The sequence below is a fragment of the Camponotus vicinus genome, unplaced genomic scaffold, assembly GCF_025532165.1.
Source record: "Camponotus vicinus isolate PSW18456_S1 unplaced genomic scaffold, iyCamVici1.0 SCAF_2, whole genome shotgun sequence".
Taxonomy (NCBI): domain Eukaryota; kingdom Metazoa; phylum Arthropoda; class Insecta; order Hymenoptera; family Formicidae; genus Camponotus; species Camponotus vicinus.
Genome location: NW_028141956.1, coordinates 21,585,113 through 21,601,144, shown reverse-complemented (window position 1 = coordinate 21,601,144; position 16,032 = coordinate 21,585,113). Strand labels below are relative to the sequence as shown.

The window sequence follows — 16,032 nt, the reverse complement described above, 5'->3', positions numbered from 1 at the left end:
CAAGAAGCCATTGCGAGAAAGACCTTACGTCATGCCAAACGTATGGGATGGAGATCCTTCTGCGAATCCATTACCTCTTCTACCAGTATTTCAGCGCTATGGCGCATCATTAAAAGATTTAAAAACAGATTCCTCAATACTTCCACTTCTCACCCCTCCTCTAATTCTGGCATTCCGACAGAAATACAAAAACAAATTAACTCCATCTCTCCCTCCTCATGCCTTCACAAACTCCCGCCTTGTTACTTCGACTCGAATCGCTCTTACTCCTGCCATATCTTTGATGACCCCTTCCGGCTTGAAGAGTTGCTTCTCGTAATCTCTTCCTTTAAAAATAAAAAATCATCTCCTGGTTTAGATCAGATAGACTATACTATTCTCTCAAATCTCCCCAAGGAATATTACCCCCTCTTTCTTTCAATCTTAAACGACCTCTTTCTCTCGGGGGACTTTCCAGAAACATGGAGCCACTCGCTGGTATATTTCATTCCCAAAGCCGCCTCAAAAAAATTCCGTCCCATCTCTCTCACTTCCTGCTGTCTTAAGATTCTCGAAAAGCTCATACTGCTTAGATTGGATTGGTGGATCGAACGCTCTGAAAAACTCCCGTCTTCACAATTCGGCTTCCGCAAATTTCGCTCGTGTCAAGATAACCTTTCTATACTTACCACTGAAATTCACACTAGCTTTACTCGAGGCACTTCTACTGCATGTCTCTTCTTAGACCTCTCCAATGCCTTTGATGATGTCATTCCCACCATCCTAATCTCAGATCTCGTGGACATGGGTCTTCCACCCATTTTATGCCGATTTATTTACTCGCTTATTCACGCCCGCAAACTTCAATTTGTAGTCAATGGCAAACTTTCTGATGAACATTACACTTACAAGGGAGTCCCACAAGGTTCCATCCTTAGCCCGATCCTCTTTAATATCTACGTCTCGAAATTGAATAAATTTATCGGCAAAGATTGCGAATTAATCCAATTCGCGGACGACATAGCAATTTTCGTTAGCTCTCAAAATATTGAAAAAGCTCTCTTAGAATTAGAAACGTCAGCTAAGAAAGCTCAAACATATCTTTCTTCTAAGGGCCTCACAGTATCACCCTCGAAATCCTCCCTAATCATCTTTATCAAAAAGCGCATCAATCCTTTTGCGTATTCTATCAAACTGAAAGATTCCGTTATTCATTCAACCGATTCACACAAATTTCTCGGTATTGCTCTTGACTTTCGCCTCTCTGGCAATGATCATATACACGCTCTTTCTGTCCGATGCTCGAAACTCCTCAACATTCTCACCATGTTGAGAGGAACCTGGTGGGGAGAAGCACCCTCCTCTCTTTTAAATATTTACAAAGCATTGATTAGAGGTTCTATGGAGTACGGCTGCCTTACCTTTCCTTACAACAATCACTCCTCCATGAAACAACTCGAAAATATTCAATTCCGTGCCCTGCGAGCATGTCTTGGCTTCCGCAGGACCACTCCAACGAATGTTATACTCGCGGAGGCTGGCGAGGGCCCCTTAAGATTCCGATTTGAACTCCTTTCTTCCAAATATATTTTAAAAGTTTTTTCTCTTGATACTCACCCACTCATTGACAAATTATTTGGACTTCTCTGGTATTCACGCAAATCTCGGAAGACGAATCCCTCTGAAAAATTTCTGCTCTTTAAATCCTTCTGCTCTCTTCTTCACACAAAACGTTATATTATTAAATTTGACTATCCTGCAGTTTACTCAATAGGCTACAATGCTCTCACTTCTTTTTTCTCTATTATTATCACCACGCCGGCCGAGGCGGAAAGAATCAAGAATTCTCCTATTCCTCAAACAGCTTTCTTTGAAATTTACAACGAATTAATTTCCTCCTGCACCTCCTTTTATACTGATGCCTCCAAAAATGATTTCGACGATTACGCGGGATTTGCCACATACTCTCCCTCTCCTCACCTTCAACTTTTATATAAAACTCATTCCTACTCTTCCATTTTTACCGCGGAAGCTCTTGCCATCCTCTACACCCTTGAATATATATTTTTCAATTCAATCACAAAATCCGTCATTTTTACTGACTCCAAAAGCGTCACCGAAGCTTTCTCCTCTATTAATCTGGCTCACTCTTACAACTACGTGGTCTACGCCATTAAACAAAAACTAGAAGAAATAAGATCAGCTGAGTATGAAATTACCATTGTTTGGATCCCGGCACACACCGGCATACTGGGAAACGAAACAGCCGACTATCTAGCAAAACGAGCCATTCAAACAGGCAAGCTATCTGAAAGACAACTTCCTCACTCAGACTTTTACTCTATACCCCGAAGGAAATTCATCGAAAGTTCTAGAAGAGTACTCAAGATTCAAGGTAGACACAAAGGATTCAAATATTTTAATTCATTGGAAGACATTTCACTAAAACCTTGGTTCCACAAACTCAAAATTAATAGAGAAAGCATAACCACCTGCTGCAGAATTAGAAGTGGCCATTACGCCCTCAACTACAGCTTATATCGCTGCAACTTGGTTTCAGAACCCTCTTGCCCATGCGGACATCCTACTCAAGACGCAGACCACATCTTTTGGAGCTGCCCTATGTACAGCACACAAAGGACTCTATTGCTCTCGCAGCTAGCAAGATTTGAGGATTTAACACGGCCTTACAAAATTCAAAACATCTTAAATCGACCCTTCCCCGGGGTTATCCACACACTGCTCTCTTTCCTTAAGTCTTGTAACCTTCGCCTCTAATCGGATCATCCCCCTTATTCATCTTTCTCTATCTTTTGCACTGTCCACTCAGCTAAACCTGTGCTGGCTCGAATATACTGATCGCCTTCCAGATCAGAAGTGGCCACTTAAACTAAAGGAAGAAGAGTTGGATTACTTGAGGTATTTGAGGATTGCTCACCTACAATGCTTGGACCATTATAATCTGAAGAGGCTTGATCAAATGTAACAGTAGTTTCCGTAGTTTCGTGCCTCGAAATTTGTTTGAAGGCACGATTTGTTATCTCTGCACATTCAAAGTCGTCATTTGTGAAAGCATTTCTAGAGAAAAGGTAGATACCAGGTTTTCTGAACCCTGAAGTAATATTATTTGGAGTGAATGATGCGTTATAAGCAGGTCACTATGTCGGCCAAATCATGAATTGTTATGGTCTTCCCCGGATGGTTTAACAGCCAATCGTTTTGAGAGATAGAAAGTTTCTGTTTAAAAGGCCCCATGACTGAAACATCGAGAGGCTGAAGCCTGTGTGTGCAATGCGGTGGAAATGTGACCAGAACAATGCCATTATCTCGGCAAAAATTTATAACGTCTATAGTACAGTGGCTTTCATGATTATCTAGTAATAACAGGATCATGTCTACTTTGCTGCATCTTGTGTACTTGTTTAAGTGTTCCATCACTTTTATAAACAATGCCGCTGTCATCCACCCACTAGTGGGGCTATTAGCAAAGCCGATACAACCATTTGGACCTCCTGTGAGCATATGTTCATGGAATCTCGCTCTTCGAAAAATAAAAACGGGTGGTATCGAATTTCCAGCAGCATTAACAATTCCACACCTTGTTATGAGTTGCCCTCTTTCGGCTGAGATACTTTGTCCTATTTGTTTTTGCCCACGCTGAGCTATAATATTAGGGGCTTGCACAATTGCACAATTGCACGGTCCTAATATTGGTCTCGTCTAAGTTGAATATGCGATCCGGTGTAAATGTTGCTTTTTGAAGCGCTCTCTCTAAGTTGTTTTAAAATTCAGTTACATTATGCCGATTAAAGCTGGTAGCTCTTGATAAGCTCGTATTTTCTGATTTGCGCAAAGAAAGATTTTTATGCCTTCGCATGAAACCTTTTATCCATTCAATTCCAGCAAGTTGATTTTGTTTCCATGATTCTGGGCATTTTTTCAAAGCCTTAGCATATTCATATGCTACGGTTCTAGCTTGGCAATATGTTAAGCCGTACTTCATTTTACAACATTTCAGCATGTAATTTTCTAACATATTTTCTTCTAAATTAGTAAAAATCTGGCAGACTGAATACTTGGAAGAAAATCTTCACTTTTAGACTTTTTGTTGTTTTTAATATTTTTCAAGCGATAGCCTAGTGTGCTTTTTGTAATTCCGAAAGCATTTGCAGCTCCTCTGAGTGTCATCGTTTTGTCCAAGACATGTTGCATGGCTTTCTTCAAGTCTTCCTCGTTGACAGATGTAGCTCTTTTCTTTTTGTAATTTCGCACCATTCTTATACTTTAAATGTACCTAAAGAAAAAAATATTTCAACATGCAAACTCTGACTCAACAAATGACACAAAATTCCTTTTAGCAACAGTTACGGGGCACATTGGGACATGTCCTAATGTGCCCCGTAAATTTCGTCCAATACTGCCCCAACTCTAACTTGAAAAAAAAAACGTAATATTTCATACCAACTCTTTTATTAATCGTTGTATTTCGCTCATTACAACGCAAAACATATAATCTTAACCAGAATATACCAATAGGTTCCTTCTGAGCAATAGTTTAATGTAAAAGTACTTACATTTGCGAGCCAAAATAATTACACCAGTCAGCGAAAATTATTAATAGTTTGTAGGTTAGGTTTGACAGTTAACAGCGGGGAAACTCTCATGTGACATTTGTCTCTTGACTGAATGCTAACCGCAAAATGCGTTCAACGTAAAAAAAAGTGACAAATTTGTTTTTTATTCGAAATGTCCTATACTGCCCCTGTCCTAAAGTGCCCCCTTCTCCCCTATATATATGGGGCATTCCATACCAAATCGGCCACTTTTTTAGGTTACCCTTTTCGATTTTTTTCAAAATTTTTTATGTTTTTGAGACCGATGAAAAACGCGTTTATGAATTTTTTCAAATTTTTTTGACCATCCGTTTTTGAAATATGATTTTTTTCACAATTTGAGGTTTTTTTTTCAAATGCTCATAACTTTGCGAAAAATGCACCAATCGGATCGTTCTTTTTTTGAAAATTTTCGTTTTTGAATGCTCTTTCAAGAAAAAAATATTATTCTAATCTAAATTATTGCCTTCATCGTTTATTTTTAGTTTAATGCAAAAAAAGTTTTTTTCGAGATGTATGCCCCCTTCGATTTTTTTGAAAAAATTCTCAAAAAAACTTAGATGGATATAAGTATTTTTAAAATTAGTCCGATCGTGGCTAAACGTTTAGTTCTATTTTTTTTCTTAATTCGAAAATTTTTATTTTTTTAAATTGTATGTTCTGACTTAATTTAACCATCAATTATTCTTAAATTTATCTATTTAATAATCTTGAAAATTTTTGAACACTTTGCCATTTGGGTTATTCTATTTTTCTACGATTTTTCTCAATATAGTAATTGAATTTAAAAAAAAAAGAACTACCTATAACTTAACTGTAAAACTAAAAGAAGGATAATAATTAAAGTTTTTACGTATTCAAAAAATAAAGTAATGGAAAATATTTATTTTCTTTGACGCTTGAACAATTTATGGATTTTAAAGTCGATTGAATTTGAATAATGTTTTAAAATTAAACTACCGTTATCATTAGATATTATACAATGAAGTTTCTGAGTTCCTTTTATAGTTGTCGTTCTATTAAATCGATCATTCAATGCTTCAGTAGCATCATTATAATCTTTTAACGATGAAAATTTCGCTGTAATATTTGGAAGAGTATTTGGTTGTGATGCCCATTGATATAATTCATATGATGTGGTTATTTGTTGATCCACTGGTAACTGTAAACTAGCCCTTGCAGCCATCCTTTTCACTGTTCCACCAATGCCATCGCAAGGTCCTTTGCCATGTGCGGTAGCAAAGAAATGCCATTCTGCTCTAATTCCAAAATCATCTTTATGGTAATAAAGATTGACGAAATTTTTAAAGTTTTTGAACTGCTGCGGTGCACCGTCAGAAAAGTAATAAATATTACCGGGATTGTCATTAATACTTTTTATAAAATCAGTTATAATTTTGGAAAAAACATACACGGCAACGGAATCGTGATTATTACAATCTGATATTATGACTAGACTTCTATGGACTAATTCGTTGTTCTCTTTGAAGTATATTACCACTGGATAAATAGTAGATGTATTGTTATTCCAATGAAAGCCTGAAGCAGCATTTTGCACGACAAATGCATAATTCTCCGCGAAATCACAGACAACGAGAAATTCTCTGTCTTTTAATGACATCTTTAAGGACTTCATAAAACTCGCTTGTTCTTTAGCAATAAATGCATGCGGTAGAAGTGTCAACAAATCTTCACTAAATTTTTCAATGAAATCATCAGAGGAACTGCTCATTGTTTCAAGACTTGTACGTGGTTTTGATATCCAATATTTGTAAATTATGGTGTCGATTTCATTTTGATCAAAAATGTCACGCAGAATATCAGTTAATGCATTTACTCCCGGACAAGCCTTGCATGTTCCAAGATAACATTCTGATGATTGATTATCACACATAACTGAATTAAAACAATCAGTGTAGTGATTTAACGGCCTTTTGAGATGAGAAGTTAACGAACTTAAATTTGAATCTTTAGGACGAAAAAACAATTCATCATTTGACATATAACAATTAAAATGTGAATAAAATCAATTTATAATTACCAAGCATTAATAGTTTCATATTTTGGTGCATTATGCAAACACAAACTGTGTGCGTCCCATTGCTTCCTGCTAAAACACAATTTTTTGGACGTAACGAAGCGAATTTAAAAAATCCAATTTTATCTTCAGGATAATTTTCGCGATACTTTTGATATAATTCTTTCAAATTCGAAAGAATCAAACGCTTTTGTAAATGTTCCCGTTTACCATCATCATTGCGAACTGAAATATAATCTTTTATACCGGGCATATTAACGCTGACTTCGTCATCAATATAGAAGTTAAAAATTTTCGACTTTAATTCATCTGAGAGTAGACGGCCTGTTGAAAAAAAAAATTTTAGATAAATAAAAAGAAAATTATACAAGAAACCTGAAATAATCTGAAAAAACTACTTAATCTAGATTCAGGTTTCGAAAGCAAACCTTTGGTTTCAACCAGATTTTTTGCTACATTTACCATATGCCTTGACGCATTCATAAATTCAGAGACTTTCCTCACACTCCATTCTGTAGGAAACAATGTCAAAATTTGTATTTTCTCTGATCTTGTTGTGTCATCGTGGTCAAATTTACTTTTCAATCGCTCTAGTAAGTTCAAAAAATCTCTTTCACAGTCCTCTAAATTTGTCGGTGCATTACTCTCGAGGTGAAATGTATTTTTAAGATTTTGACAGATTTGATTAACTTTATAATATAAATAACGTTCATTATTTAATTTTCGGGGAGCTATTGGAGATTCATTAAGTAATTGTAATGCTTTGTTAATCAGAGGTAGCTGGATTTCAGCGCTAACCTCTGAAGCAGAAGCAGTTGATTGTGACGGTGTTGGTTCACTATGAAATGATAAACTTCCTAAACGAAATAAAAAAATTAATTAATAATTAAAAGGAACGAATTTTATTCTGTAACTGAGAAAAAATAAAAACTGTATTTTTACCTAACGATTTTTCAAGTTCGTAACGATCATTATTATCAGCTATAGTATTATTTGAATCTTTACTGTTGTCATGCTCACTATCGTTAGAATCATTATTATGATTACCATTATCAATACTAATATTATCATTATTATTATCACTATCATCACTAGAATCATTGTTATTATCAGTACCACTACGATTTTGAGAACTATTTTCGCTTGACTCTTTGATCTCTTTTAAAATTCTATACCGACAATTAATGCACAGGTAATGAAAACGACTCAACCCGAATTTGGTCTGAATATCTTCAGAGGCTAATCGTAGACTTTTTTTAATTTTATGTCTATCTAAATTGAACGGGTTACAGCAACGATCGAAATGTACAGTCTTTTCCATCTTGGTAAGATGAAAGATACACAAGACGGATGATAAATTATTAATACTAAGACAAGAGCCTACACATTATAAAATGAGTAACCTCGAAGTTACTTGACACTTTGAATTATCAACAGTCAATTAAAAAAAAAATGTTATAGATAAATTTAACCATAGAATAAATAAATTAACTTTCTGTGACAATTTTGTATAAAAAAGTCTATAATCACTAAAACTTCAATTTAAAAACGCTTAAAAAAGAATTTTACAATGTAAACAACAGGTAGTTAAAATGGCATAACATTTACTGGTTATCAAAATAGTACTACGAAGATGGCGATGACGATACCAACATAAAAACATATAACCAAATAATATGGCTGAATGAAAATTAAATTTAGTTCATCATGTGATCAAAAGATGGCTGTTTAGATGTTTATGATAAAACAGAAATGGTGCGATTATTGAAAAAAAAAACGAATAAATTCCAACTCGATTAAATTATAAAATAATAAATTAATAAGTACATAATAAATTAATGAGAATATTGATTTAACAATTTTTCTTATGGAAAAGAATAATTATCCAAGTATACGCTTAAGAAAAATTGAGTCAGAACATACAATTTAAAAAAATAAAAATTTTCGAATTAAGAAAAAAAATAGAACTAAACGTTTAGCCACGATCGGACTAATTTTAAAAATACTTATATCCATCTAAGTTTTTTTGAGAATTTTTTCAAAAAAATCGAAGGGGGCATACATCTCGAAAAAAATTTTTTTTACATTAAACTAAAAATAAACGATGAAGGCAATAATTTAGATTAGAATAATATTTTTTTCTTGAAAGAGCATTCAAAAACGAAAATTTTCAAAAAAAGAACGATCCGATTGGAGCATTTTTCGCAAAGTTATGAGCATTTGAAAAAAAAACCTCAAATTGTGAAAAAAAATCATATTTCAAAAACGGATGGTCAAAAAAATTTGAAAAAATTCATAAACGCGTTTTTCATCGGTCTCAAAAACATAAAATTTTGAAAAAAATCGAAAGGGGTAACCTAAAAAAGTGGCCGATTTGGTATGGAATGCCCCATATAAAACTTTTTATTTTTTGAATTATATTAATGTATCTTTTTAAGGTAATAAATTAATAGCAACTGTAAAACGAAAGATATTAATATTATAAATATTCTTTTTAAATTTATGGTTTTTCCAGAGAGAATACCTTTTAATATATTTTATATATTTTTTTATATATTTCATATATTCAAATGTATTATTATGAAAAATAATTATATGCTGATTAAACTGTTATTTATAATTATATAACTATTATTTATATCTTATACATATATGCAATTATAAATAAGTAAAAATATTTTCAATGTTTTTCAAAATTATTCTTAAATTTATAAAAAAAATATATTTTTTAAAATAAAATATATAATTAAAAATTGCTAACGTGCACGGACTCGAACTTGAGTTTACAGGGTGATAGACTGAACACTTCGCTTTACGCCATTACATGTTACTCATTTACTAATATTTATATTTTATATTACTAATATTTATGTACCAGTATATATATATTTATATGTTTATATATCGATATAATTGAAAAAATATTATTATTGGTTTATAAAACTATGATTATAGTTACTAGTAGGAACAAGGATAATAGCCGATTCTTGTCAATTCTTATCCGCCATTATCTTTCAATAGTCATCTGTGTACACAATATATTGGTATTTGTACCAACACAGGCATTACATATATATGAAATGCAAGAGACAAAGACAGAGCAATAATCTCTCCTTGTCAAGCCGCCAGTATGTTACCACGGAAATTTCCCCATATATGCGTTAGATATAAATCTAGTAATATCCGCTAAAGCGTTAGGCTGCGATTTCATTACCTATCTGACGCTAGCGTCTAGTCGATCACGTGACCTCTTTTTGGACGCTAGCGTCAAAAGAAAAAAGCTGGATTTGTTCAGCTTCAAGCGTCAAGCAGTGCCTCAAAAATGTCTGTAGAAAACGTAAGTAATATTGTTATTATTTATTTATTTATTACTCATTACATTTTAATAATAACAATAAATTTGCATGAATATATTTATGATAATTTCACGACGTAATCAGTTAAGTATTTTTTTTTAAATGAATAGAAAATTCAAAATACATTTTTAATGAAATAAATATTTAATTGATCTATGAATTGATATATGAATTGATCTACTAACTTTTATGTAAATCATGAATATTAAATAGCAATATTTATAATAGTTTAATTTGAGTTATAATTCCAAAGACCTAACCTAATCATATAAATTACTTCCAAACATTATGTCCAAAAATTTCTTATTTTAACTATTAACATCAGAACATGTAATATTGTAATTTACTTGTAATAATAAAGTGTATAAAATAATATCTATTATATTTTAATATTCAATAGGAATTTGAAATGGTGCAAACATGTGGGCTTTGCGAAATGGTCATTCCCATTGAAAATATTAATACTCATCCTTGCTTAGAAGGATATTCTAAATATTATGTTGATAATTCAACATTATACTTTTATCCAATGACAGGTACATATAACAATCATAATGACAGTGCCTGAGGATTATGCAAATTATTTCTATATGACGCTTTGTTACAGATGACGGACAAAACATAATAAGAAAAAGTTTAATTGAGAATGATGAAATAGTAGTAATAGAGGCAAAAGAAAACAATAAAAAAAATTTATATAATAATTCTAATAAGGAAAATTTGTCAAGTAAGAAATATAAATTGTAATCACTTAAAAATAAGATGTAATATTAAATATATAATTTTATTTTATTTTTGCAGATAATCAACATTTAAAAAGGAAGCTCCCAATGACAACCAATATTCCAGAACCAAAAAGAAAATTCAAAACAGGTTTGTCATTCGACGAAGAAGAGCTGTTGATTCTGGAAGTACAAAAACGAGAAGCGTTATGGAATTTCCAATTAGATATTAGACAAAGAAATCCGAAAGAAAGAAATAAATTGTGGCAGGAAGTTTCTGACGCATTAAATGGTAAAAATAAAAAAGAGAGTCTTGTTTTTTAAAAAGCTTTATATATTTCTTCCAATGTTTTTTTAACATTTTATATCTAAGATGTCATTACATTTTTTTAGGTGTAATTAGTCCAGAAACAGCTAAAAATAAATTTAAATCTTTACATGATACTTATCGTAAAATTATTCAATCTGAACAAAAGGCAAGTGGATCTGCAACACCAAATACTACTCGCTTGTGGCAACATTATAATAATATGGAATTTTTGCGTGACTCTTGTTTGGTCAAAACGTAAGTTTTGCTTTCGTATTTATTAAAAGAGTGCATATGTAAAACAAATATTTAAAATTTTCTATTAATTTTGATATTATTAAAGAATATTCAAATTAAATTTGAATTATGAAATTTAAAAAATTTATATATGTGTACCTAATAAATTATATACATATTTAATTATTCATTGATACATTTTAGCACAGCATCAAATATTCCTAGAACAAGAGCATCGTTCAATGATTCGGATCAGTCATCAGAAGAAACTAGGAATGTTCGGTCAGGTATATAACATTTATATGAAAATTTATATTTGTCTTTTATATATGATTGAGATTGAAAAAAATATTTATAAATGTGATTTACCTATTGTAATCTATTATATACACATACAATACATTATACGCACACGCACATATATATATATATATATATATATATATAATTATTAATCTTTATTACTTTACAGCTAAAAAAACAGATAATCTCAAAGAAAACAGTGCTATTGAGAGAATTGCTAATGCTTTGTGCGATACTTCCAACGATGAAATTATTTTACCGCCTCCACCTCAGCCTGATGACATCGACTCTTTTTTAAATTTGTTGGGGTCTCGAATTCGTCGTTTATCCGAAGAGCAAAAACAGGAAGCATTTCAAAGACACTTACAGTTGTCATATGATATGCTAAAAGAAAATAGTATATAAAATCAAATTCTAACTGTTATTATGAAACTAAATTATCACAACTATTGTTTTGTTTGCTACATTTTATTGAATAAAGTAATATAATAATGTTCTTTATAATAATGTTCCTAATAATGTAAAATTTTTTATTAAAAAGTTACAAATAAAAGATTACAAATAAAAGATTCAATATAATTAACTTATACTTAATATTTATTTATATATTAATACCTATTTACGCAATTAATACTTATTTACACAATTAATACTTATTGACATTATTAATTATTTTATTTCTTTATTCTTAATATTTTAACAGTGCTCGAATTGCCAGGGAACTGCTCCTTCGCTATTAAAATAGTGACAAAATGTATCTCTTATCATCATGGCTTTACGTGAACCTAAATTAGAACCACATTGAGTTATATTTCGCAAAGCACCTTCATCAGTTATATCTGAGCTCAAAGTATCAGATATAAAACTGTATGAATTGTCTTGATCAATTAGATTGGATGGTATATATTCGTTATGATCAATATCTTTAATTCGCAGCCAATTGTGTAAACAGATAATGGCCTGAACAATTTTCATACATGTATCAACTGTAGTGTCAATGGGACGCCTTAATATCCGCCATTGGCTACATACAATTCCAAAAGAACTTTCGATCATTCTTCTTGCTCTACTCAGTCGATAGTTGTAGATTTTTCGTTCTTGACTTAAACCTCCTCTTCCAGGATACGGTCGAAGTAAATATTCTGATAAAGGAAAAGCTTCATCACCCACGATTACGAATGGTAGAGGTATTTCATCAGCTAATATAGCTTGTGGTTCTGGTAAATTCATTTCCTCATTATGAAATTTTTGTCCCATTAAAGAAGATCGAAAAATGCCACCATCACTACGTCGACCATATGCTCCAATGTCCACAAAAGTAAACATATAATTTGCATTACATATTGCCAGAAGTACTATGCTGTGAGAATTCTTGTAATTATAATATGAAGAACCTGCGTTATTAGGACACTGAAAAAAAGTATTACAAAAATTGTTATCAATTAAAAAATAATGTTAATAATGAGATTTAGGAAATAATCATTTTACTGATTTTACTTGTATTACTACATGCTTTCCATCAATAGCACCTATGCAATGAGGAAAGTTCCATTTTTCCTCAAATTCATCTGCTATGCGTAACCAATCTCCTTCACTCAAAGTAGATGGAAGGACTTCCTCGTGAATACAATTCCAAATGACATTACATGTATCGCTAATAATGTTAGAAACTGTTGTTACACCAATTAGATATTGATATGATATTGATTTCATAGAATCACCAGCAGCTAAATATCTGTAAAATGTAATATATTTAAAATGCAAGTAATAATAAACAGATTGTTAACATATTGAATGTCGAGCTTCAACAGAAAGATCTGTCTCAGTCATTAGCGATGGCACTCAATGTAATAATATAATAATATTATAATTAATAACAACATACCTTAATGTTAAACACAAACGTTCAGGAGCGGATATTGGCTCACGAAAGGGAGTTATCTGTTTACTCAAAGAAGGTCCTACTATTTGTAGCAATTCTTCTAACTGTGTAGCAGTCATTCTAAAATAATTTCTAAATGTGCTGTCTTCCAAAATAATATTAGGAAATATTGCATGGTAAAAACCATGCATTTTTCTATTTTTAAATAACGGTGCAACCCAATAACGTTTTTTGGTATATTGTCTTTTCTTCATTTTTTCCAACTCATGAATCACTGCTATACAAATCATTTGACGTTTTTTATTCTTCTCTCGCCTTTTTAAATTTATTATTTTTAAGCATTCTCTTTGCCATTCGTAGTATCGTTGATTACATAACATTTTTTAAATGAAATTAAGATCTGTTAACTTAGACACGTTATTACTTTTAAGAACAACTTGATGAAAGGTTATTCCGTTTTGACGCCAGACGTTAGCGTCAATCAGTTTTCATTGACGCTACAACGCTGCGGCGATATGACGCTAAAAGCCAGCGTCACAGCGTCAAGTGAAAACGCACCCTTATTTCTCCTTGAAAAAGTTATATTTTTCCTTGAATTTTTTTTTCAATATATTCCTTATAGAATGAAATCGGGCGCTACAGAGCTAGATTTTGCATTTTGGCTCTTAAAAATTTATAATAAATAAAATACGCGAACTCTCGTACCTACCTGCACCTGACCCGCTATTAGGCGCGCATCTGCCATTTATTAGCAATTTTATTTTGACTTTTTATCCAAAAAATCGCTCTGTAGCGACCTGCTTGAGGTCCTACTGATTACAAATATCATAATTTTAATACAATTCTCTCTGTATTTTGGCTAAAATAACGCTTTTGCGAATTGATAGTTCCCGACTTTCCGCAGGAGGTCTCCACCGTCTCTCCAGCCGACCCTTAATTGCTTTGCATTGCTTCATCGTTATAATCAATAATTATTGCATTTTTTTTCGAAAATTAACAAATTAATTATTTCACTAGTGACAACGTCGCCACTTATCGGCCACTTATCGGAACTAAACGTTTTAATAGTTTTCGGCAATTATATCCAATATAAAACGATTGCTCCTTAATTGCTTTGCATTGCTCCATCGTTATAATTAATAATTATTGCATTCTTTATTCGAAAATTAACAAATTAATCATTTCACAAGTGACGAAGTCGCCGCCTATCGGAATACATGGCTGAACGGCTAATGACGCGAACATTTAAACATAATATATCAGCTTTAATGTTTAAAACTATATCTGTAAGAAAATAGTCAACTTTTCCTATTGACCTTTTGGTAGTATAATTGCTCCTCGATTTCTTTATCGAAATATTCATTCGCTCCATTTGTGCTATTAATATTTTATTTGCTATTAATATAATTGCCGAAAACTATTAAAACATTTAGTTCCGATAAGTGGCCGATAGGTGGCGACGTTGTCACTAGTGAAATGATTAATTTGTTAATTTTCGAAAAAAAATGCAATAATTATTAATTATAACGATGGAGCAATGCAAAGCAATTAAGGGGATCCTAAAGTGACTCTTTTACCGATATAACATTATATTTCTTTTTGTATCGAAATCTTTTTATTAATTGCACAGAATAGTAAATGCTTCTCCACGATTAAAATACACACAGAAACAAACCGGGAACCCCCGATTTTATGTTAAAAACCAAAAAAAATTGAAAAATCGTAAAAAAGTCGTAACAATATTTGCTTAATATAAAAGTTTTGCAGTTTGTATGTACAAAATAAGATAAGTTCCCGCTAGATATTGCACGAAGGAATATAAATAAACTTTTAGAAATGAAATCTAAACCGAAATCTTTTTCATTATGCTTCTAAACTCATTTCTAAAAGTTTATTTATATTCCTTCGTGCAATATCTAGCGGGGACCTATCTTATTTTGTACATACAAAGCAAATATTGTTACAGAAGCCGATAAAAAAAATTGTAATTTTTCAATTTTTTTTGTTTTTTAACATAAAATCGGGAGGTTCCCGGTTTGTTTCTGTGTGTACTTTAATCGTGGAGAAGCATTTACTATTCTGTGCAATTAATAAAGAGATTTCGGTACAAAAGAAATATAATGTTATATCGGTAAAAAAGTCACTTTAGGATCCCCTTAAGGAGCAATCGTTTTATGTTGGATATAATTGCCGAAAACTATTTAAACGTTTAGTTCCGATAAGTGGCCGACAGATGGCGTCGTCGTCATTTGTGAAATGATTTATTTATTAATTTTCGATAAAATAATGCAATAATCGTTAAACTAATGATGGAGCAATAGGGAGCAATTAGGGAGCAATCGTTTTATACCGGATATGATTGCCGAAAACCATTAGAAATATGTTTTTCAGTAAAAATGGTCAATTTTACGTTTTTTGCAAATATTAAAAAAAATATTAATTTTAGAAGGGGAGCAATTGTAGATTCGGACGGAGCAATTAAGGAGCAATCGTTTGAGCTATAGTTTATTAAAAAATATACACTTCCAGCGCTAACTTATTTCCGGTCTTTTAGGTGATCCCTGAAAGCAATACGCCCTCTGTGGACCTTAAAAA

At 32.0% G+C, this 16,032-nt stretch overlaps 1 protein-coding gene across 1 annotated transcript; it reads left to right on the top strand.

The window, feature by feature from the left end:
* The first annotated feature begins 9,825 nt into the window (after positions 1 to 9,825).
* On the top strand, positions 9,826 to 12,138 carry LOC145967377 (uncharacterized). The gene is made up of 7 exons (XM_083092228.1): positions 9,826 to 9,967; positions 10,387 to 10,522; positions 10,594 to 10,713; positions 10,788 to 11,000; positions 11,102 to 11,273; positions 11,457 to 11,539; positions 11,725 to 12,138. Exons 1-7 carry the CDS (start codon positions 9,953 to 9,955, stop codon positions 11,958 to 11,960), a joined length of 975 nt encoding a protein of 324 aa, XP_082948354.1. The 5' UTR covers positions 9,826 to 9,952; the 3' UTR covers positions 11,961 to 12,138.
* The last annotated feature ends 3,894 nt before the right edge of the window (positions 12,139 to 16,032 follow it).